This window comes from Numida meleagris, chromosome 4 (assembly GCF_002078875.1).
Source record: "Numida meleagris isolate 19003 breed g44 Domestic line chromosome 4, NumMel1.0, whole genome shotgun sequence".
NCBI classification, from domain to species: domain Eukaryota; kingdom Metazoa; phylum Chordata; class Aves; order Galliformes; family Numididae; genus Numida; species Numida meleagris.
Window position 1 is genome coordinate 83,175,858 of NC_034412.1, and position 23,894 is coordinate 83,199,751.

The 23,894-nt window shown below is 43.1% G+C and overlaps 1 protein-coding gene across 3 annotated transcripts; it reads right to left on the reverse strand.

Annotated features, from left to right (window-relative positions):
• On the reverse strand, positions 1,316-23,372 carry CD38 (CD38 molecule). Of its 3 annotated transcripts, none has more exons than XM_021396341.1 (8): positions 22,073-23,366; positions 10,575-10,704; positions 9,870-10,062; positions 9,048-9,130; positions 7,311-7,387; positions 6,505-6,597; positions 4,682-4,768; positions 1,316-2,753 (listed from the first exon to the last, which is right to left on the reverse strand). In XM_021396341.1, the coding sequence occupies exons 1-8, from the start codon at positions 22,309-22,311 to the stop codon at positions 2,672-2,674; spliced, it is 984 nt and encodes a 327-aa protein (XP_021252016.1). In that variant the 5' UTR covers positions 22,312-23,366; the 3' UTR covers positions 1,316-2,671. The 3 variants fall into 3 exon arrangements, with proteins under 3 accessions (XP_021252016.1, XP_021252017.1, XP_021252018.1); XM_021396342.1 differs by having other exon boundaries at positions 9,870-10,005; positions 22,073-23,358; XM_021396343.1 differs by lacking the exon at positions 4,682-4,768 and having other exon boundaries at positions 22,073-23,372.

The following is a 23,894-nucleotide window of genomic DNA, read 5'->3' on the forward strand; positions in this document are numbered from 1 at the left end:
ACGAGAAGCACAGGGGTCAGCCACAAGCAAACATGAGGTGTAAGGACCTAAGTGGAATTCAGGTTATTTGTATTGCCCTACTGAGCCTCCTGATCATACGAGAGGCCAAAATGTTTTAAATCAAACACTGTGATTCATGGCAAACACCTACGCTCAAGCAATGACTGGCAAGAACAGACTTTTCTGTATTTCATTAGTTTTCTAATCTCTACAGTAAGTGCAGTGATAGCACACACTAGTTAGGATACATCCAGGGCTGAGGGAGCACGAATACTGTGGTAGAAGGGTCACAGAAGTAGCTTGCACAGCGTGGTGCGGGTCTGGGAGCTGAGAGCACCTTATCACGCAGTAATGCGCATTCCTCTCAGGTTTCCGAGCAGTGCTCTTGGCTCTGTTTGCTATGGGCCTAGAGCACAACCCGGCCCATTTAAGTTGAACAAGCTGTGACAGAGGCTCTTTTCATCAGACTGAAAGCATATTTTCAAAACTGGACACATTTCAAAATGTATGAAGGAACTTTTCTTCCATGGAGTGGAACAAAATGCATCGTTAATTTTTCATTTTATTTAGGTTTCTGTGGAAGCGCGTTATTTTACACACCTGTCAGGCTTTTTGCTGGAACAATGCTAATGCCAATCACCTGTGTCACACAGCTGTCACTCACTCAAGCACAGCTGCCGGTACTGAGTATGCACTGCATTTTTCAAAAGCACAGATTTGCTGTTTGGAGATTTATTACACAACCCCCGATAAGAACAGTAATCTTTCTTTGCTAATATGGCTGAGAACAGCATACGTATCTGGATATCTGTGTTTGAGATAAAGACAGGATGTTTCACTTTCTGCCACCTACGGAGACCGTAACTTCTCTGTGCCTGATAGAGGAGGGAGAAAGGGTGCCGCCTGGAGAGGATAAGCCCAGTGGCCTGTCTCTGCTTTCCTGGGTGATTATACGTGGAGTTTCATACTTTAAGCGAATTTCTGAGTTATTTTTCCAGTGTGTTTCTGGCTGCTGTTACATAGCTGATAGTCACAGGATTACATTTTCTCTGTGTGAGAATACATCTAGCAGATCTGTGCTGTGAGCAATTTAATGCAACTTGATCAAACCAAGACATTCCCAAATTATTTGTTAAACACCCCTCCTTGCAGCACATCATTCTTTTCTACCAGCTTGACCTCTTCTGTTCTTTGGTCATGCCCAGAAGAGGACAAACTGCTTTCAGGCAGCCACAGGTGTCGGAGAGCCTCTTTCACTAGAATGTGAAACTGAATGAGCAGCATTTGCCATCAGCAATTTCAGGAGAGACCTCAATTTGACAGTCAACATTTTATTATTACACCAGAAAAGGTACAAAAGTGAGCACAAAGACAGATTCTTTACTTATAGTCAGAAATAACCTATTCAAAAGTATTAATATGCACCTGAGTCAATGCATCTAATCATTACATTACAGACTGCACATAAAAAAACCTATTTAATTCATGTAAACGTTATGGGTGAGGTCTTGGGTGTGGTCAAGCTATACCCAGTACACGACCCCGTATTACAGAGCAAAGGTCTATCTGGAGATGCTTGAAGTTACACCAGCTTGCATGGTCACTAAAATACATGGCACCGCAACCTTCTGCCTCCTGTTTGTGAGTCACACACCGCAAGGCATCACCTCACCTCCACAGCTAGGGTCAGGAGGGGCTCCTCACTGTGACAGCCTCTGGATGTTTGTCTCTGTTCCAGTGGATGGCCAAGCTCCGCCCTGACAGGCCATTTGTGGAAGCTGGAAAGATTACACTTATTGCTATATTAAGAATAAAATGCAGTCTGAGCCACATCTATGTTTCCACTAGGATTTTAACAGGAATGCTTGAGTCAGTCCTGCTATTTTCTCTTCCCAGCTACCCACCAGATGCACTCTTGCAGATGCTGGCAATGCTCTCAACAGTTTCTGGTCTCTTCTTGGTTCAGCTCTGCTATTTCCTCACTAGCTTACCCACTAGAAGGTAAGAATTGCTCTACCGCTTCTGTTACTTGCTCTGCCTGCCCAGAGGTGCCACAGTCCCTGGGAGAAAGGGTCAGAGCCTTGCCTGGCTCTGCCTGACTTAAGGGCATCGCCCAGTAAACAAAACCTCCAACCTTCAGATACAGCTACAGGGGGAGAAACCTCAGGTCTTCCTCACTGACTCCTCTACCCTGTACAAATCATGGGTGTCTGTAACATGTGCCACTGGGCAATATTCCCTGCTCGGGGATACTCCCTGTGCTCCAAGCATTTTCCCTCCAGCTCTTCCAAAGCAGCATACAGTTCATAGATCTGGGCAAGCTGTGTCTCCATTGGCAACTTTCTTTGTGCATGCCCAAGGGAGCCCCTGCCCTGATGCTCTGTGCACAACAGTAGCTGCATATGAGGGAACAAACCAGAACAAGTCTTCAGTCCTCAATCGCAGAACATGCCTTCGGCCCTTCTGAAACAGCATGCTTGTATGCTCATGTGCGTACAGAAATCGCAGCTAAAATACCACCTCCTGTGACTTGGCTGTTAGTATCACAGCAAGGATTCCTGGTTATTGGCTCTGTACAACCATGGTGCTATTTATCACTCTAAGCTACGTAGCCATGTCCTTTCCAGTTTTACACACAAATAAAGTCTTAAATAGCGTGGAGCACTTTGTTTCATGGAGCTTCCGTGCTGTTGGTGCAAAGACTGCAGTCTGGGTGGTCAGGATTATGTACGCACTGAAGGAGCTGGACTGGCCTAGGATAAGACACAAAAACAAATATTTAGTAGCCACATGAAAGTACAACAGAGCAACCACATAGGTATTAAATGCAATGTGAAAGTCAAAGTGCATGTTACACCTGTGCTTATCAACTGGATGTCTTTTCTTAAGATAACTTTTCTTGCATAATGCTGCAGACATATATTTCGTGTTTATAGGGGTTGGAGACAAGAACAGGTGCCTGTGAAGTACAGCAGGGTGTGAACTCATCACATGTCAGCTATGCTGTGATAGCAAAAGTAATTACAAAAAGAAGACACCTTTCACTGACCACAGAGTTCCTGCCATGCTGGAAGTTCACCATCTTGCTTATCCCGTGGTAGCCCCAACTGCCATGATGTACAGCTGTTGCTAAAAACATACTATGGGATTAGATGTTTTGCCACAAATACATCCCCTTTTTCAAACTGCTTGTGGAAAACACTGATGAAAACAACAAAAGCAAGAGATAATGACCAGCATCAATGGCTATAGTCACAGAATGACAGATGCTGAGCTGACAAGGATCTACACAGTTCTGTCTGCCATGACTTCAGTGGATCAAAGCTACATTGTCCAGTCCATCCTAAAGAGTTTTACTGCCCATATAAATGAATTATTTTATTATTCCCCTGTATACAAAATAATAACTAAAAAATGTTCATGTTGTTCTGTATAGTTGCCTATGGATGTTAGTTGAGCGCTAACAAAAAGCTCTACCTCTTATTCTATCTTAAGAAGTGTGTTGTGAGTCACAGCAATGAGTGTGCCAACACATTCTTCATGAAGTTTTGAAGATTTCTTCTTGTGCTGAGCCAAATGGAATCTAAATTACCACATATTTCCTCCCTGACTCCTTAGCTTATTTCAGCATAGGATAGCATAGTTCGCACCTGCTTACAAGTCTTGGAAGTATTGGTTAAACACTACAGTACTCCAAAGAGAAAGCAAGTATGTGAGCTCCCTAATTCCGTACATTTATGCACCATGCCAGTGTTGTTTTTTTCACAATGTGCAGAGCACTCATTAATCAGGTTCAGCAATACCTAAATGGGGATATAATGCTCTGCCTCCATGAGTAAAATCCCAGTGCTGCATAGGGCATTTGCAAGGCAAATGTCTCCTCCGCAGACAACCTTTTCCTTACTTAAACCAATGTCATGAACTCAGTAGTTTATAGAAATGTTTACTTAGGAAATGTTCTTATCAAAGTATGAGTTATTTGCTTTGAAAGGCTGTTCTTGGCAGATAAGATATGATTATTGAGCTTTATGAGTAAAATTGAACTCTAGCCACTTTTTGAAGGTCACTAGAGAACATTTTTCATCTGCGTAAAGGTATCTGAACTGACACAGAGGAACAACAGCTCTCAAGCTTTTGTAACTCCTCAGCAGGTAGGCAGAGATTTCAGTCAAGTCAGGACTTGGGCTGTTCTGTTTCCTGGACTCACCTGACAATGGGGAATTATCATAACTAATAATACCTATCATGTCTTGTGTCTCACTCCCTGATAAAGCAGCTGGATGGAAAGAAAACTTGAATTATAGAGAAGGAAATAAAGACTATGCTTAACACAGTGTATTATCTGTACAAAGCTGGAAGGAAAGTTGCCTGCTTGGTTTTTATTATTGTAGGTAAAAGCCTGGTAATATGAAAATCTGTTGCAGGAGGCTGCATTGCTCCTTTGCTGAAGGCAACCCAGCAAGCCCAGCAGCAGTAACATCCTGAAGTACAAGGCACAGAGCACAAGTGGGAGGCTGAGAGAAGCACACAGCCACTTTGCAGAGATGTGATGGAAGTAAGAGATGTGATGGAAGTAAGAGGGCTATCTGCTCTACTTACTGTAAACCAGGAGACAATGGCAAGCAGAGAGGGAGATGCAATATTAGTTTTATATTAGCAAGTAGACACCAATGAGAATTACCTGTAATTGTCTTCACAGGTGATCTTAAAGTTTCGCTCTTCTAAGATGTTTTTTAGCTTCTTTATGGAATAGCCTGAGCAGGACTCACTGGAGAGAAAAGTCTTTTGTTACTTGTGATCTTTGTGTGCATGAGAAGCTCAGCTGAACTCCACACTATGTATGTCACTTCATTTTATTTCAGATAAGATCTCCTAAAATGTGCTGTAAAATCTATTTTGGTTTGTGGAGCTTTGGTTACCATTCGGCCTTTGCTGGTAGAAAACATATGATGTTCAATTGTTTAACTTGTGCAAAAACTTTTGTGCAGGAAAGTCTATGGAAAATAACTCAGTTCCACCCACAAGCTGAGATTTTTATTGTAATTTGTTTGAAATAGCTCAAGGGGTGCCCAGTTGTAGTGACAGGATTGACAAATGTCCGAGACACAGAGCCAATGCAAAAGACTTGTCACCTTGAGGGAAAAATCCCCAGAGCATGGGACAAAAATGGAGACAATAATACAATCCTGGAGCAAATCCAGGACTGTTCCTAACACATGGCATTAGTGGAAAACAGAGCCAGCTTTTCCTTGTTCACAGGATTTACCAGATACTATTACTGATGCAACATGAAATACAATTGGAAGATGAAAGGGACATACATTCATGCAGTTACCCCTCCCTTTCCATTGAAACAGAAAATAAAATGGAAACTGTTGTGAACTTGGTACAGGAGGAAGATGTGTCAAGAAGGCTGGCAGGGCACCAGGTTGTTGTAATTGTTGAGAAGAATGTGATGGCTTTTCTGACGCTGGGAAATCATAGTAGAAAGGACTGAATGGCACGTACAGGGAAATTAATGCACAGACAAGACTACGCCCTTTTCTAACCCTAACCCTAGCCCTACCCCTAGCCCTAGCCCTAACCCTAACCACTATGCAGAGGGTCACCAGAATGTCTGGCACACTGACAAGATGACAGACACACGACTGGGAGCCTGTGATAGACACGTCAGCTTGTGCGGCAAAGAAACGCTCCAGAGTGTCAGCGCTTATGCTAGGGGAAGGGCTGCAACACTGGAGCTGACACTGTCTGATATTGTTGCTGCCTGAGCAAGGATCTCTCCTGGGTCCGAACTCATTCCTGGCCTCCTTACTGACTCACTGTGTCAAAGCTGCTGCCTCTGGCATGTGGGATCCTTAGGAACAGGAGAAACCACAGCAATGCATTATAACCATATGAACCCCAGAACCATCTCTGAATTAAGGGTCAAAGGCATTGAACATCACGCTAAGTGCTTGAAATGGGAAAGGTCTGCAAAGGAATCTGAACAGAATGAAAAAGGTCACTCAGAAAGGATCAGACGTGATTGGAGGTCACTGTTACCGATTACTGATATTAGTAATTATGCAATAAGCATTTAAATTTCAGATTTATTATTGCAAATGTCAGAATCACAAAACCATTTAAGTTGGAAGGGACAACTTGAGATCACCCAGTCCAACCAATGTCAATTAGAGCAAGTTGCCCAGGACCCAGATGGGTTTTTAATATGTCCACAGATGGAGACTCCACGACCTCTCTGGGCAACCTTTTCCAGTGTTTGAAATGTCAAACTGTCTCTGGTCACAGGAGTTTCTGAAATCAAGGAAATTATCATCACTCTGTCTTAGCTATGAGTGACAAGCTGTACCTATGAAAATACTAAAGAAAACAACCCTAAAAATGTTGTTCTTTCCAGTAAAGTAAGCAGCAAGCAGAGTGAATGCAGAGCAGGTTTTCAGAGCAGGTTTAAGACAGTGGTTAGTTAGTGTTAGGCTGTCATTTTGTATCAGAATCGTTTACCTTTGGGGTCCACCGATGTCATGCATAAGCCAAATCTGTACTTCAGAAACTTTATCTGGATTTAAGTTAAGGATCTCAACACTTCCAAAAATGCTGTAAGAATGGGACACGAAACATTCTTAGTAAAGTAAGAATTCTAATAATGTAAACATTCTTAGTACAGAATGTTCCCCAACTACTACTGCTTATTAGTGCTGCTGTTATCCTCAGTGAATGAATGTTTTCTTTTTGCTGGATTTTCATAGTCAACTCAGTTACCTCTGGTAAAAGATTTTCTCCCCATTTTTACTTCACTTTCATGAAAACTTCTGAAACTGTGTGCAGATAGAAAGGAGCTCAAGTTTTTCCATCTACAGTACTTTTTCTCCTGCTAATTTTATTGGTGATGGGTTATGTTTGGTGCAAGGGAAGCGAGCATGGCTGTTCTCCTGACCAGAATAGTCTTCATCTTTCTGTATGAGACTACTGCCAGGTAACACGAGCAAGCACAGTCTGGAGAGAAAAAACCCAGTCAGCGCCATGAGCAGTTAGAAACACGTCATTCCTATAACATGGTGTGCAAACCTCGATTAAGTGTAATAAAACTACTTCGTGCAGTAGTATCAGACGAGAGATCTACCTATATACACTGAGAGGGACTTCAATTAAAGTCACTCTATAGAAGGAGTTAAGTGAATCAACTCTACAGCAGCCAATGGTTTAGATTCCCACATGAATTCACCAAAATCCATTCCGCACCAGAACTCACTGACAAGGACCTAGTGACCAACAGACATGCCCAACAGAAACACAGATGCTGGGTATACCTGCTGCTTCTGAAAGCTCCCGTTTCTATTGATCCGTTGAGCATCACCTGAACCACACCACATGCTGCTTCTGCAAACTGACCAAAACAAATGGACATTATAATCTGACATTGCATGCTACGTCTCTAGAGACTACTCTAACTTCTTAGATGTCATCAGAACTGACTTATACAAGTAGAGGATCTGGCCCCTATTTCTACATATGTCCATGGAAACAAAAGCTTCTAACCTCTTACAGCAGCACTGTCATAAAGCTGCATTACCTTGCTGTCACTATTTTCAGTTCATAGAAGGGGATGCAACTTTGAAGAGCCCCAGTAACTACAGCTGTCTGATGGGTCTGCCTGCTTTCTCAGTAACTTAGGGTAATCCTCAGGCTGCCTGAACTCGAGTGGTGAGGATGAGCCACAACAGAAGTACCACAAGCTTAAGGACGTGCAAATAATGGAATACTTGCTACCTCGTGACTCACACTCTGTGTACTTTTGTGGCTTGGGATTTTTCTCTCCAGTGATTTTAGTAAAACTCATCACAAGTTTCGATTATTAAATTACTGGATCATGTAATCACTGTTCTTTTGTTCTTTAAACTTATGTCCAAATATTTTAAGGCTGTAAGATTACAACATGAAGCACCCACAGTACTCCAGATATATAATCCATAGGTAGGATAAATCATTTTTAAAAGCTTAATACAGATGACTGTACTTATCAAATCCACTAGGTCCTCTTACTTATAAACAATATGTCTCAAAACCAGCTCGAAAGCTGTTAAATTACAGGAGAGTTTAATTATGTATAACTTTCCAATGCAGTAAGCATGAATTTTAGCAGATCTTAAATTAATTTGGAGTAAAAAGCTTGTAGTTGAGGAAGCCTCACTCTATATGGTGGTCTATCCCTCCTAGACTCCAGAACTGTACATCAAAACTGTTTTGAACTTGGAAAACATTATGGACACTACACACAAAACATTTTTTTATGGTGAGAAGATTTTTTCTTACATACATGAGATATGAAGAATACATTAATGCTTGTTCTGCACCTGGAAAGTCATCTATTAATAGTCAAATAAAGACTAAAATCTTCTGACACATAAAATTAAACTGATAAAGGAGAGTATTTTTTTTCTGGCAGATGTGTGAAATTAGCATCCTGTAAAGTGCTGATTCCATAAAACCAGGCCAACTGCTTAACTCGGTCTAGCAATGTCTCCTTCATGTGATCGGAGTTGGGACATGCATACAGGTGGGCACGTCGTAGGAAGGTAACACTGTGGGAGGACGTCCTCTTCAGGTTTATGCTGGGAAGGAGCAAGGGGACTCTCACCCACTCGCTGTGCGAGTCTGGGAGCTGCTCTCAACATCAACAAGTTCTAAGTTTCCATATTTGTGTAATTTCAATCCTGTGATTTAATTAAGGCTTTTATTATAATTATTACTGTAAGTCTTATTTGCAAAGCTCCAGCTGTCTGCCAAGTGTTGTTGTAGACTCTGGCACATAGTCTCTGCCCACAGTAAAAATGCCCAGCTTTGCTGACAGTTCTGGTACCATTACGTAAAGTATGGAACCTTGGAAATAAAGATTTCCATACTCATACTTTTTGGCAGCTAAAGCTAAAACTCACATGATCTTTTACTTTTCTATTTTTTTAAGTCCAATCTGGAAACTCAGATTTTTGACAGTGTCAGGAACTTTTAACATTCATAGATGAGAGGAAATTTATTCTAGATCTTACCATCTTGGATGCCATTTTCCAAAATACAGAGCCAGGATTGCCCTCGCATTCACTCCATTTTGGACAAGATTCATAGTTGATTCCTGAGAAGAAACAGATTTATAGGGTAAGTCTAGAGAGACTATTGTTAAAATGTTAATATAGATTTGTTCCCTATCAAACCAAGTTGGCTACACGAGGAGGCTCTAGGAGGAAAGAGAATTTGCATGTGTTCAAAAGTCTTCCTCTTTGCTCACATGTCTCAGTGAGACAGCCAGAGGCCCCATATGCAAATAATTCTCAGAAAACTGAGTACAGAAGACATGTATTTCTAAATACGCCGAACAGGTTGGTTCTTGACAAATGCTTTCTAATTGTACTGAAAAATCAAATTTTGCCCAACATTTCCAGTAATTCCAGCCCAGTTTAGAACTTGCTAACCTTAGGCACCAACCCAGGAATCATGTGGGCAGCATAACCCTGGGTCCCTCCATACTTCCCCATCACTTTGCCTGGACTATGACCAGGACTCTTTTGAACGGAATTCTTATTCTGCAGTTTGTCCCACTGGAGTTAAAGGAAGGTACCAAATGACATAGATACAGAGGACTGTAAGTGGTCATTAGTCCCAGAAGCATTTAATGTCTTCCTGGTAGCCAAAAAGTTGAGTTTTTTAAATTAAATTATTTTCAGTTTTCCATAATGTAGGAGTAGGAAAATGATAAAGGTTTTAAAAGAAAAACATGTGAAAATGGACAGTATTTAGGTCTAGATATATAAGATAAAATAATAATCTGGAATTCTAATAAGCATGTTTGGTTTGCGAAAGTTAGGACTTTTTACCTGGGGCTGAGGGGTCTCCGCACCATGAAATCCCATCAAACATGTAACCGAGGAACGTGTCCTCCAAGGTAAGGAAACGGCGACTGGATTTTGTATAAAGATGAACGAGGTCATTCGTCTTGCTCCAAAACAGTGACTGCGAAATAAGGTACAGTGTGCAATAAATTATACTCAAACTGGTCAGGAAATTTTCCTGGAGAAAAACAAAAAGTTTCCTTGATCGTGGAGTTCTAGTTTCCTATTGAAATGCTGCAAGTTCCCATTAGCAGATCAGTTCTTAACCCCCCAGCCCCTGCTCCCATTTCCAATTTTTTTCTGTGATTATTTTTCATGGAAAAGCATGCGCGCAGCCTGCAAAGCATTTTGAAAGAAAAATTTTTACTAGCTCACACAGCACATTTGTACAGTTTGTAGTGAGCTTTTGAACTACAGATGGGAGAGTAGCTTTTCAGAAGCAGCACTCCTCTAACAGCAGGCCTGCATATTCCTTACAGAGATCTGCAAGCTCAGGGAACAGGCACATCTCTGCAGTTTAACCAGGATGACCCTGGCAAAAGTATCAGCCATCCTGGCAAAACTATCAGCCTTGTCCATCTACAGACACCAAGAGTAATTACAGAAAAGATCTACTGCTCAGAACACTGTACAGATACATTGTTCCCCAGCAATCCCCCTAGCATAGCCCACCATGCAACCCGTTAGTACCTTGTTGCAGGGTATGGGATGACTTGCCAACTTCATTAAAGGCTGATAATCTTCTGTTGTAGCATTACAGGGATTCTTGTGAATGAATGCATCTTTTAATGATTCCCATATTTTAAGGCAATCCTTATCTCTGCCGAAAGATTGAAGCATCATTAATTTATAGTTATTGTATTTATGATTATGAAAGGATTTCCTTCTGTTACATTCAATTATTATGGATAAATTTTTAAAGAGTTCTGACTATGCTCAAGCATCAACATACATTATGCATTAAAAAAGCAGAGTATCTTCAGCAAATCGAATATAAAGTGAGGAATGAGCAGTTCTGAAACATCTCTCATCTGAGCCAAAACTATGCCCATGAGTCTACCTGCAGAGTGTGTGACCCTTCTGAAACAGCATATACAGTTTTATCTAGAACAAAAGCAAAGGTCTGGATTCTTTGGACCTGATGTTATTTGCAGTTAAGGGCTAGCTTGCAACTAAGCACTTTGTTGAAGCCATAGCAGTTTTGTACAAGTATAGGTGAGATCCGAATCATGCGCTCCAACTCTAGTGGATTTTTTTCAGCCTCTGCATATTACCAGCTCTGGCCCTTTTGCTTTCACTGGTGTGAGTTAGAGGAATCTTGCTGCATGTATATGGGGGGAACTGGTGGATGTCAGGACACACCTCAGTCTACATTCACTCTTAGCTTGTTGCTTCATCAGCCCAGGAAATAAAGCATATCTCTGCTCACGGAAACAGAGCCCTGCTTGTACCACACTAAGAGGAAACTGTTGCACGGTGCTGACAAGAAATCATCTCTGTGCACTGATGTAGCACCACGCTCCGTGACACTGCAGCAAGTAAGGTGTGGGTCTGCTCAGGACATCTGATTTCTTATACTTGAAGTAATAACAAAAACATTACATTATGATGATTCCCAATTACTGCCTGCCTACTAATTTCAGGCCCACATTGAAAGCCTGCCCCTTCACTGACAGCCATCCAGTGATTCTGCAGCTTTCTCTTCCCTATCTTTATGTAAATTCAAAAAGCTGACTGCATTACGCCGCTGCATGCACGCTGAAAGGAGCTGCTCTGGCCAGCTCTGACTCATCTACTCTTTCTCCACTATTTGCAATCCACTCCCGGGGTGTTCCCACTGTCTGAAGAAGCTGTCTGAAGAACAGCCTTTGTATTTGGTGAAGACACCAATGCCTTCAGAGCATTGTAAAAATTGCAGGGATCAGTTAGTACGTGACAGACACAGAGCTGCAGGCTTCGTGACCCGTGGGTACTTGGGTGGCAGGCACAATGTGGAATTTGATTTGTCTTAAAAAAAGTTCTAAAGGGATTAAGTGAAATTGGTAGTAGCTCATGGAGGATTTCAGAACATTTTACAGCTCTGTGATATTCCCAGTGAGTGGCAACCCTGTCCGTGGCAGGGGGTTGGAACCGGATGATCGGTCCCTTCCAACCTAAGCCATTCTTTGATTCTGCAATTCTAAGATTCCTGCTGCTTAATTTGATCCAAATTGCCATTTGAGCTTCAGAAAGGCAAAGTGAAACACATACGATGAGCTGTTTGTATTACAGAAGGTCATGTCGTGACAGTGGGACCCAGAACCACTTCTCAGCTCCCAGCCATCTCCTCACCATGCCGGGATGTGTCTGGACATGAACACCCTTCCCTCATTCCTAGCCCTGATGGAGAAGAAACATCACAAGCAGAGAAGGGCTCATGTTGTTCAGGTGTGTCCTGAAGAGCTCCAGCACCTGGCAGCCCCTACCAGACACGCTGCAGTGCACTGTGCTTGGGTCGTACCAGAAAGGATTGGGCAATCGATGGCAAGCTGTGCTGGCCTTCCTTCCCTTCTGCCTTCACTTACGCAGTAGCAAAGCTAAGTTATCATCATATTTGACACTGGTTATTTGCTTCAAACTAATTAACATGGATTCTTACTCATATTTGGCAGTTTGCTTACAACTTGTGTATCGTAACATACTCCTCGTCCTTCCTGCAAGGCTACAGCCATTCTCATTCCACAGTTGGCTGCCCCAAGGATCTAAGAACACCTCTTGTGTTACAGCCAGCTGCTTGTCTGCTCCCAAGTTTTATCATCACGGTGTGCAATTATTTTGCTGTGGCACTGTCACGTGAGGGAGGTATCACGCGTTTTACAAAGCACAGAAGCTAGCATCTCTTGGGCCTCTACAGACCCAGAGAACTGGAGTTATGACTCCTGGTGTTGTTGGGAACTTGCACATAACTGGTTGATAGCTACTTAACTAGTATTTTCAGAAAAGAAAACCTCAAAAAGTCAATGGTGATTGCATTTAGGGCTATTCGGGAGTTTTCTAAGCAATGTTTTTATCAGAAAAGTCCTAATCCACTGAATCTAACAAATCTGTCATGTCAAAGATACTCCAAATGGGAAGTTCTCCATCACAGGACGGACTCATTTAATTTGTCTACAGAAGGAAGGCTGGGAGAGAGACTGCCAGGAGACCACAGTAAATGTGCTTGTTTGCCACATGGCTGATGGATTCTTACGTTCTTCTTCCCTGGTTTCAGTTGGTACTGTGTGTTTTGGATTGCGTATTAATTCCCCATCAAACAAACATCATATGCATTTATTTTTGCATAATAGAAAGGGAGTTTCTTCCCTCAAGGCTAACTTTGTTTACACTGAAGTATTTAAGGCCTTTTGTTCTACTACAGAATCTGAAATTTTTAAGCCAAGTTCACTGACAGGTAAGATAAAGATACACTCATTTTATGTGTCTGGGTGTTTTTTCAAATATTTATTTTTAATGAATATATTTTGGGAAATGATGGTAAATTTGAAATAACGCTTAACAAGCTTAAGGGGAACACTGTGGAACTTGCTGTAAAATCAGGAACTGAAGCTGCAGCCTGTTGTCTGAAACGCAGGGATTGCTCAACCTTACAACCTTTTGCAAACTGAGGCTCTGTATCCTGCACTGAGCACAGCAAGGAACAAGAGCTGAGATACAAATACACATCATCATTAACACTCCACTTCCTGCTAAAATAAGAATGTTGTGTATATGACAAAGCCTATCCTGCATTTTCCCCCTACATTTGAGTAGAGGTTGCATCTTCCAATGAATTTGATTGTTTCTATCCATTTACCTTTTATTATGAACATCATATAAATTTATGAAAAAGAACCTGGGGCCAAGAACATTTCCATTAGCAGCTATCCTAGAAGCCAAACTTTAATGTGCATATTATAAAAACGGACAGCTTCTGCATCATTGTCTCTTGCATGTCACTACATTGATCTGGCTAACCTTGAGAGAGCATCCTCGCACTTAAAGGAATACAATGGCACTGAGCTACCTGGGAAATCGCTATTAATTTTGTGTAGTGTTATTTTATTCTTTTTTTTTTAACTGGACATGACAGCGCACATTCATTCGCTATTGAAATTAATTGGTGTAATATCAGGGATGAGTTTCATCCCTGGTGATTTCAGCTACACCATGAAGGACCTCTTGTTTTCAGTTCATCACTGGGCTGACAGTGGAAGCTAAAAACACCGTATGAAGAGCAGTGTTTCCTGGAGCTGTGTCGCCTCCAGGATTTTACTCAGAAATTTGAGAAATGCTTAAAGTATGGGACCCATTTTAAATTTACAAGAGAAAATGATTCTCAGGCTTTGCTCTGGAGTGCTCAGTCAGCCCTGCCCACATTCTTCAAACCACCCTGTAGACATGAGAAGCTCCCTGGTGAGACGTGGCCTCCCGTGCTGGCTTCCCAGGATCCCACATTTCCTTTCTAAAAAAAAACAATGTCTTCAGGCCATAAAGAGAGATTTTAATTGTGGTCTCCTGAGGTCTTTGAAGGCAGGGTCCTTTGTAAAACTGGTCTTTGCAGGGATTAAACCTCACAGGGCAGGCAGTTTGTGAGGCTGGTATGGGAGGCTCTGGCCTCAGCTGGTAAGTCATGCTGGCTTTCACAGAGCTTGGTGCTGCCTTGTGCAGGCAGTCACCCCAGCACCTTTCTCATTCGCTACCACTGTCAGCCTAAATAATAATGCAAGTACACACCTGTGCACTTAGAAACTAAAAAGTCTGTGAGAAGTTTTGTGGTTATAACAAAGCTCCTGAACCACACAAGAAGCATTCACACTGTGCTTGAAGTCGAAGGTGCCTGAGAAGTTGAGGACTGAAATGCCTGGAGATTGCATAGCAACAGAACTAAACGGTACAGCAATAGTTCTGCACCTAACAGACCGGCCTTTGCCTACTTAACAGTTTATCACAGAATCACAGAACTGTAAGGGTCGCAAAGGACCTCTAGACATCAACGAGTCCAAAGCAGGTTCCCTACAGCAGGTCACACAGTTATCAGCATCTTGCAGTGGCTGGAGACAATGCTGCTGTTTATATGTTCATCTTCAATTTATTTTTCATGTGAGCTTATGAGTAGCTATGTCTACGTGCTCAAATATCACGCAAAGTATGCTGTGTTGAGGGGAATCCCTCTGTAACCAAGAATCCTTTTGCTCCGTTTTCTGCCCTATATATTTTTGCTCCCACTCTTGCTGCCCCTTCCCTTCTCCCAGCCTTGGTGTCACTTTTTTGGAGTTGCTGCAAAGCGCAGCCCTGGCAGCTGCAGTTGGACTCGCGCAATTGAGGACGAGCTAAGGCCGGGCGAACACTGCCATCCAGTGGCAGTACGCACTCTCTGAAGGCCCTGAGATGCCTCCAAACGTGAGGGCCCACCCGCAGTCGGAAAACGGATGTATGCATACTACGGATCAGATTCATTACTATTGTTCCAGCACCTGTAGTTTCCCATCAGATACCCTGGTGCTAAAATTGACAAAAATGGGAACGGAGAGTGGTCAGCAAAAGCTGATTTAAGGAGTGCTTTTTGCACTGGGATAATAGCAAGGGGAAAAATTACCAGGGGAGAGAATGAAAGAAAAAAGTCACAGAGATGCTGTCATTCCCAAAGTCTTCAATGAGGGCTAGCATCTCACTATTACTTAGCTTAATATAATAGTCTGTCACCTCAAAGTTTGTAGTAACTGATTTTTTTTTCCAGTATGAAAATTAAATCATTCTTTTTTTTTTTTCTTCTTGACTTCTTGATTTTGTAAGCATTGCTCTCTCTAAATGAAACAGTTCAAAAGCCAGAAAAGACAGTATTGCAGAACTGCCTGGAGATAGAGACAGACATCCAAAACCCTGCCTCAGAGAAAGATGACTTCTGGAAAAGCTGCAGCAGGCAGAGCAACTGAAGTCCACATGGCAGAGGTGCAAAATCTGGAGGCCAGGGAAAAAACTTATTTTTTTCCAGACACGGTCAGCTCTGTTCTGGTGCACCCCAGGGCTGTGTATGTTCATGTACAAGGAATGATAGGGAACAAATGATGGCTCCTCATCACCATTGTTATCTCCCCAACGGTTTCTGAGATGTTAAACAGTTCTCCAGTTTTCACCATACGTGAGCAATGACAGCTGAACGACACCACCAGCAAGACCCCCTGAGCAGGGCTCTACTCACTGACTTCTCTACACATGCAGAGAACTGGACGAGTGAGCAGAGAGCACTGAGAGGGAACAGGATTGCCCCTTTCATCACCAACAAGGCCTCAGAATGCCTCATCCAAATGTACAATAATTTCAATCCTAGTGCATTGCTTGAACTTAGATGGCCACCAGTCGTTGGCTCTGTGCAGCCTATTCTGCACAGCCAATGAACAAGAGAGAAAGGAACGAACAGGGAGCTGACTCTGCTTGACCAAAGAGACACATAAATTTGTAGCAGGAATAAAGCTGAACACAATTTCATCAACAACTACTTCTGATTAATATGCAGGAGGCTAGTAAAGACAGAATTATTTCCCTCTTGGTATATGGAAGGAAAGTCAAAGGAGATTTTCACTCTAAGGAGATTTTAATATATGAAGGTGGAGTAATTGTGAGCCATGCAGTATGACTAGGCTAACCTAAAAGTGAAATATTATTTGAAATAGTACAGAATCTAGCATTAAAAATCATAAAATATCTTAACGCTGTTAAATACAGATAAGCCAAGCAGTTTCTGCACCACTCTTTGTCCTAGTTACAGAACGGACCTCTTGAAAGTCTAAACGCATTACCAAAGAAATCAAAGAATAGGAGGGTACCATTGGAGACAGTCTAGCCCAGCCCAGCTCAGAGCAGGTTGCTCAGGACCGTGTCCTGTCTGGTTCTCAGCATCTCCAAGGACAGAACCTCCATAACCTCTCTGGGCAACGTATTCCATTCTTCGATTGCTCTCACATTTGAAGTAGTTTTTCGTATGTTTAAATGGATTTTCCTGTACTTTGTTTAGTGAGCATTGCTGCAGCTGGGTACCACTTGGAAGAGCTTGACCCCCTCTTCTCTTCTCTGCCGATCTGATACGTATACACACTGATAAGATCCATGCTAAACAGCCCCAGCTCTCTCAGCCTCTCCTCTATTCAGACATTTCAATCCTTTAATCACCCCTGTGGCCACTCACTGAACATGATGCCCTGGATGCAGCCCTCCAAGTGTGGCCTCAGCAGTGCCCAGCAGAGGGGCAGAAGAGGCCTCTGTTACAATTCCTTTTTTTTTTTTAAACGAAGTGTTGTTGAGTATTTTAAATTGTTCTTTAAATAAACAAGGAAAGCCAAATCCTTTGCAGTCAATGCAAACTAAATTCAGAAGCTTTAGAAGCCTGTGGCACATTCCAACAGAGGCGTTACTGCATTACTATTACGTAGTAACACAGCACTCTCCAGATGACTGATTCAGTAAGTCTCTCAAAACAAGGCATATTTTCTCTATGTAAAAATATAACCTCAGTTAAGTTTGAATATAATGCCATGACTACACAATGTAAAGCCATGATTTTTTTATATGACACTGAATCAAATCATAGCTGTTGTGAAGCACCATGCTCAGTGTGAAAGTGTTAACAATCAGTGAGCATGAGAATCAAATTAAAAATGCCTAGCAGAATATGAAGGCATAATGCGAAAACAAGCAAGCAAAAAGCCCAACAGACTGCTCTCTGGAGAAAGAGATGCTGCAAGTGCAATAGTATCTCACACCAAATCACAGCACCACATGTTCTTTTTGACAAAATAAATCATCATCTCCGTAGCCTGCAAAGGAATGGAAAGGCAAAAAATGCATCATGGTCATGCAGTCAGAAGAGAAAGCTCTCCTGAGCTTTCAGTCCAACCACCCACCTAACAACGACAGTGCCCACTAAACCATGTCCCTGAAGGGGCATTTACCTCTAGCTTTAGACACATCATTTGGTCCAACTGTTTTTAAGGGGGACATCTATGGTTTATGTCCGTGCAGCACTGCATGAGAAACACTTTGCACCTCCACCGTTCTGCACTGCTGTGCTGACACACTGCGATGGCTGGGCCTGCACAGCACTCGTGCTACCAAGGTGGCTCCTTGCCTGCATCCTTGTTGCTCTCTCACTGGCAGAGGTTAGATGAAAAAAGATCTGGCTTGCCTCTAGTCATGCTGAAGCAGCAGGTCCTTGCAGACTTGACTTGGCTTTAGTGAATCAGAAAGCAACTGCAGACCTGTGGGGGAGCAGTCAGTATCTGCAAACAATAAGTCTGCTGAGCTGCAAATGTCAGATGAGTTCATTTCTAGGTTGAAAAAGAAGCATTACTCTTGTTTCTGAGACTGCAACCTTTCTTCCCTCTCCTTCACAACGTCACTAAGTGTTAATTGCACCCAAACCCAAGTAAGAGACAAATCAAAGCCGTTAACTTCACAGCAACACGTTTTATGCTGTGTCTGTTACTACCTGCCCTTGCCCAGCAAGAAAAAAAGGTGCAGAACCCTTGAAGAACATCCTTTAAGCAGAGGGTTACACATCATTCATCTGAGCTCAGCCCTGGCTCTGCATGGCCAGAAGAGCTTGGCTGTATGAAGCACATATGTGGAAATTGCTGCAAGGTAGGATCCTGCTCCAGGTGCTAGAAAACTCTTCTAATTACAGCAGAGTTACATTCCTGACAATTTAAGTTTATACTGCAGGAAGACTGGAGCTCAAGGATAGCAAGCGTTCAGTTAGCCAGAAGAGGGAGCTGGGGGAAAGAGGACACTGAGCAATTTGAGGTCAAATTCCTTCCTCTGGTCAAAACCGCCTCTGGTTGTTGCTATGAAGCATACCAACGGCCGAGATGGATGAGTATGGGAATTCAGCAAGATCAGTGAAAGCAAAGTGGCCATCTTTTTGTTAATGCCAAAAAAGTAAGACTACTGAGCCGTGACAAACTGTTGCTTTAGCTCTTTCAGCATCAGCCAGTATTTTCAGGAAGCTGAGACGAAGTAATACTTGTTGATGTGAATACCTTGTGAAAGTGTGCAAGTAATGAGCACGTGACGTGCAGGGCAGGACCCCCAAAGCCTGATCCTGTGCAGTCAGTATTTTTTCCTAGAACTGAGCCAAACGCATGACAAGAACTATTCAATATCCCCTGGCTGCTTCTCACAGCAGCAGTCCCAAGATTTTATTGCATGCAGGCAGTAAAACAACAGAACTATCAGCAGGTGCTGTACACGGTACTTTGGAACTGCTTTTAGCAAGAACTGCAATACAGCACCTGAACTTCTGGATGGTTTTGAAGATGCAAATAGATGTGATAAAATCTGATTGCATATGAGGTGCTTATAAAACTCTGCAACAGACAGCAGCAGTCCTTCCAGGAGCCTCACTGATGTTGTGTTTGGGGCCATGTTTTGAATAGAAAATACAAGACCATGAACAGAGTGAGCTATGCTGTGACCAGAGGTGCACTAATATGAGGGGATGTGCAAATAGGTGTTCTAGGATGGAAGCAGCCGTGAAGGCTACGGCATGCATTAGCACATCCATGGCCTTGTTCCTTGATTTATAGCACAAAGTTATAAAAGGAGACCTAAATGGTGACCTGTGGCTCTCTTAAAGTCATCTGTGATATCATGAAATGTTAGAAATCCCATGTTAATATCTCATCAACAACCTCACCTTTTTCCAAAACAAGATAGCTATTCCATTTTTGAAATATGGCACTCCAAAATGTAGCAACAGTTGCACTTTTTCACTACTGAACAGAATGCTGCTTTCAAAAAACTGAAAATATTGTCAAAGATGTAACTCAGATTTCAGTGGCTCTGGTATATATATATATATAAAAAAGTAAAACCATGAGAAAACACAGGTGAGTTTACTAGAAGCGGAGTTTTAAAAAATGTACACATTGGTGACAGATTAAAAAAAGGTTCCAACAGACAATGGACAAACTGATGAGGAAAACAGAAGATTTCTAAGCAAGGCAGTGAGGTTCCCACAGTAGTAGCGGCAACAAAAGACCTTGCTGAGTGCAGGGCACAGCTTGATCAGCTCACAGGCGTGCCTGAGTTTCAGTTCCACGCTCCTACTCCCTTTCTTTGATGAAGTACACCAAAGATCCCACGCAATGGAAGATCCAAGGCCTACGTTAATGATGAAAGAGCACAGGATGAAAGATGGAGGGCTCTCTGATGTGTCCTAAAGGCACTGGCTTTATTATCAGAAAGTGCCAGTGATAAGAGCAGTTAGTTACATTACAACCTACATCCTTCTCAGTGGGACCAGAAACAGGGAATCTAAGGTCATATTCCCAAAAAAGGAGGCTCCTAGGTTTTACTTCTCTGCCCAGTAACCTCCTGAACATTGCAGGTGGATTTAAACACTTTTCCTTTTTTGGTGCTCTCTTAGGTAGATTTCAGTTTCTTTAATAACATAAAATAAAATTTAAAAATCCTGCAACAGTTTGTTCAGGCAACTAACCATTGCTGGATTAATAGCATAATATTAATAATAGCATTAAGCACAGCACAAAAGATTATGCCTTGGAAAAAACACTCCTGTTAGAAAACTTCTGATCATGAGTTTGTGATTTTAAAAGTGCACTTCGGAAAAAAAAAAAAATAACAAATGATTCCCAGTAACAATGTTGTGAATGAAAACACTTTAATAATGATTTCTGGGTTAAATGTTGAGTCCATACTTCTTTAATTTATTAATGTGCACTTTTAGAAACCTGTATGTGATGTTGCAAAAGCTTCAGGAGCTTTTCAATTATTATTACTTTTTTTTCAGTAGAGAAGCTCCTTCACCTACGCTGCAACCGCTCAGGTGTTTAATGTTCAGCACACATTAAATCTGTGCACTCAGGCCATAATTTTCCATCTGCTCAGTTCCCTTAAAATACTGCAAATCAGCTTATTTGTACAGTCCAAGAGAAGGCAAAATCCAAGCAAAATATACACAGCTTTGATTTCTTTGGCTTAATGTCATGAAAATGTGAGGTCACAATTGTCTTTTTGCAGACAAAGAGCAGGATGGTTATGTCAGAGGACTCACAGTAGTGGAAATGCTTACTGGAGCTTACTGAGGACACACAACAGGGTGGCTGGTGCCACAGGGACGTGGTTTAGTGGGCTTGGTGGTGATGGGTTGACAGTCAGACTAGACGATCTTAGTGGTCTTCTCCAACCTTAATGATTCTATGCTGAGAGACCTGCCTGCTCTTCCACCCATCCTGAGGTGCTCGGTGTCCCCATCACCTGCAGGGAACTTGTGGCTCTCCTTACCCTGTACTCTGCCTTTCACTGCAGGGCCAGAGAGCAGAAAATCAGCTATCAGCCCTTATTTCTGATGGGGATCCAGGGAACTATTCTGTGAGCTGCACAGTCTGACAGCACCCAGTGCTCCAATGGGCATAGCAGGGCCCTGGATGAGGGCTGTACCCAGGGCTGCCATGCCAGCCCCACTCACCACCTCATCATGGAGCAAGACGTCTTTCCTACAAGCTGAAAACAACTGTTTCAAATAACCCCACTGCACTTCCCAACATCTTTATCCATCCCATAAATCTGTGCCAAACCATCTCCTTTTCCCGTGTAGTTTTGGTTATGCAAATGCAGAGTTAAACACTTCAGGATTTTTGGCGATCCTGGATTTACAGTGAATTGCCGTCACCTCTCCTTACTCCAGTCTGCGAGGATCCAGGTCTGGCTTAAGCTGCCTTTCCAGAAGTTGCAGGAGGTACTTACGGGTGGCTCTTGACCCAGAGTTACCAGTGTTCACGTTCCTTCTGCACACAGATTCTTTAAAAATACCACTAGGGCACAGACAATTGGAGCCACAGAATCACAGTCAGAAGGGACCTACAGGGATTAGCGAGTTCAGCTCCAGGCTCCACACAGGACCACCCGAATTCCAAACCCTGCATCTGAGAGCATTGCCCAAACGCTCCTTGAACTCCAGCCGCCCTAGGGAGCCTGTTCCATGCCCACTGCCCTCTGGTGCAGAACCTCTCCCAGTGCCCAACCGGGCGTTCCCGTGACGCAGTCACCACCTGGGTTTGTAGGACAGCCTGCCTCACGGCCCCCAGCCAAGTGCACGCAGCACAGGTGAGGCTGAGCCGCCCTCACCTCAGGCGCACCACGAGGCCAATACTCACCCCAGCTCCGCGCGCCTCTCGGCGAGGTAGCCGTAGCATCTCCCCAGGACGATCTCCCGCAGGTTCCTGGTGGTCCCCCTGCCCTGCCACCTCAGCGGCTCCAGGCTCTCCTCCTTCTTGCCCCGCGTGAGGGCGGAGGCCAGCACGGCGGCCAGGACGAGGGCGAGCAGCAGGATAGCGATGCCGGCCAGCAGCACGCCCCGCTGCCGCCTCCGCGCCGAGCCGCGCTGCGAGGGCATGGCGAGGGGGGCGGCGGGGACGGCGGCCTCCGAGCTGCGGCCCAGCGCCTCCCCTTCTGGCGGCCGGGCCCCAGAGCGCCCAGCCGGCAGCCGGCCCACCGCCCCCGGGCGGCCCCGCCGCGCTGCTTACAGAGCCGCTGTTCTGGGTGCTGTGCTTTCTGCTTGTTGTTTTGTCTCTCTGGGTCGTAGCTCTCAACTGTTGCTTCAGGGGAGCGAATGTCCGAAAGTCAGTCAGAAAACGGAAACTCCCCAAACTTTTGTTTAAATAAAGATCCCATTGCAGCCACACGTGAGTGAAACCCGAGTTAGGATGACCACAATCCAGTTTCTCGATGTTAGTTTCTTCCTAAATGGTAGGTGTTGAATCTGATTTTACTAGAAGCAATCATTAACTTTGCAGCAGTCATAAAAATAACTTGGGCCATTATCATCCCATAAGAAATGAAGGAGGAAGGAAATATTCTCACCCCTGCAGATGGCCTTGGACTGGTTGTCATGTGAAATTCCCAGAAAAACATGCAAATTGAGGTATCTGAGGTGCTGTGAAATAACCCAAGGAAGCACCCTGCAAGAGGGAAGTTCTTTCTCTACACGGGACGATTCTGCTGCCTTAAGTCAGAAGCCAACATAAAAAATAGACTGAAATAAACTAAAAATAGACTACACTTCTGAATGTCCCCATAATGTTAACTATAAGTCGTTAATAATCACAAAGCATCTGTCTTTAATGGGTGCAATGTGAGAAAAGGCGTTTGCGACACAGCTCCCATAGGTTATAAAGACCTGAGAAATGCTCTGACCAAAGCCTTCTCTGGTAAGCAATATGTAAGCATATAAACGGATCTTTGTTTTGAGATCTTGTTTTCAGAGATACCAACCTTGGGGGAGTTCTTCTCAGAACTGAAGTTTCAGTTCTGAAGCAGCATCTCTCTTCCTAACCTCAACAGGTAGGTCAGGTGAGGCAGCCAAGAAAATGCTGCCACGCACCTTCCTTCAGCTGAAAAATGGTTGTCTAGCTCACCATCACAGAAAGAAGTTAAATAGCTACTGCTAATGTTTGTTTTCACAGAATCACAGAACCAGAGGGGTTGGAAGGGAGCTCTGGAGATCATCATTTCCTCTGCTGAAACAGTAGGTTGCAAAATGTTTTGGTAACTTGATAAAAATACATGAAAGCTTTCCTATTTACAAATAGGAAAATGGAATTTAACTCTCTACAGAATAATAGCTAGGGTTGTCTGTGATCTTTCGGTGGGCCCTCAGTGCAAGTTCTGGAATGAGGGCAGGGCTTCCTTCCCAAGTACCAATGAGCTCATAAAGGAAGTTCTTCCTGCAAATCTTTTCAATAAGCTCGTGATTTTTTAATAGATTATTATATGCAAGAGGTTATTCAATGGATTTTGTTTCCCCCAAAATGCTTCTATGCGTGTGTTTTCAACTTGTTGCTGTTTAGTTTTATTAACTAAGGAAATATCACGTTGGAAAAACGGAACTAGTTATCCTAAAACAGTTTGAATTAGGGAGTTAGGGGCCCTGAGTTGGGTCTTAGTTTAACTGTCCACTAAATTAGGGGCCCTGAGTTG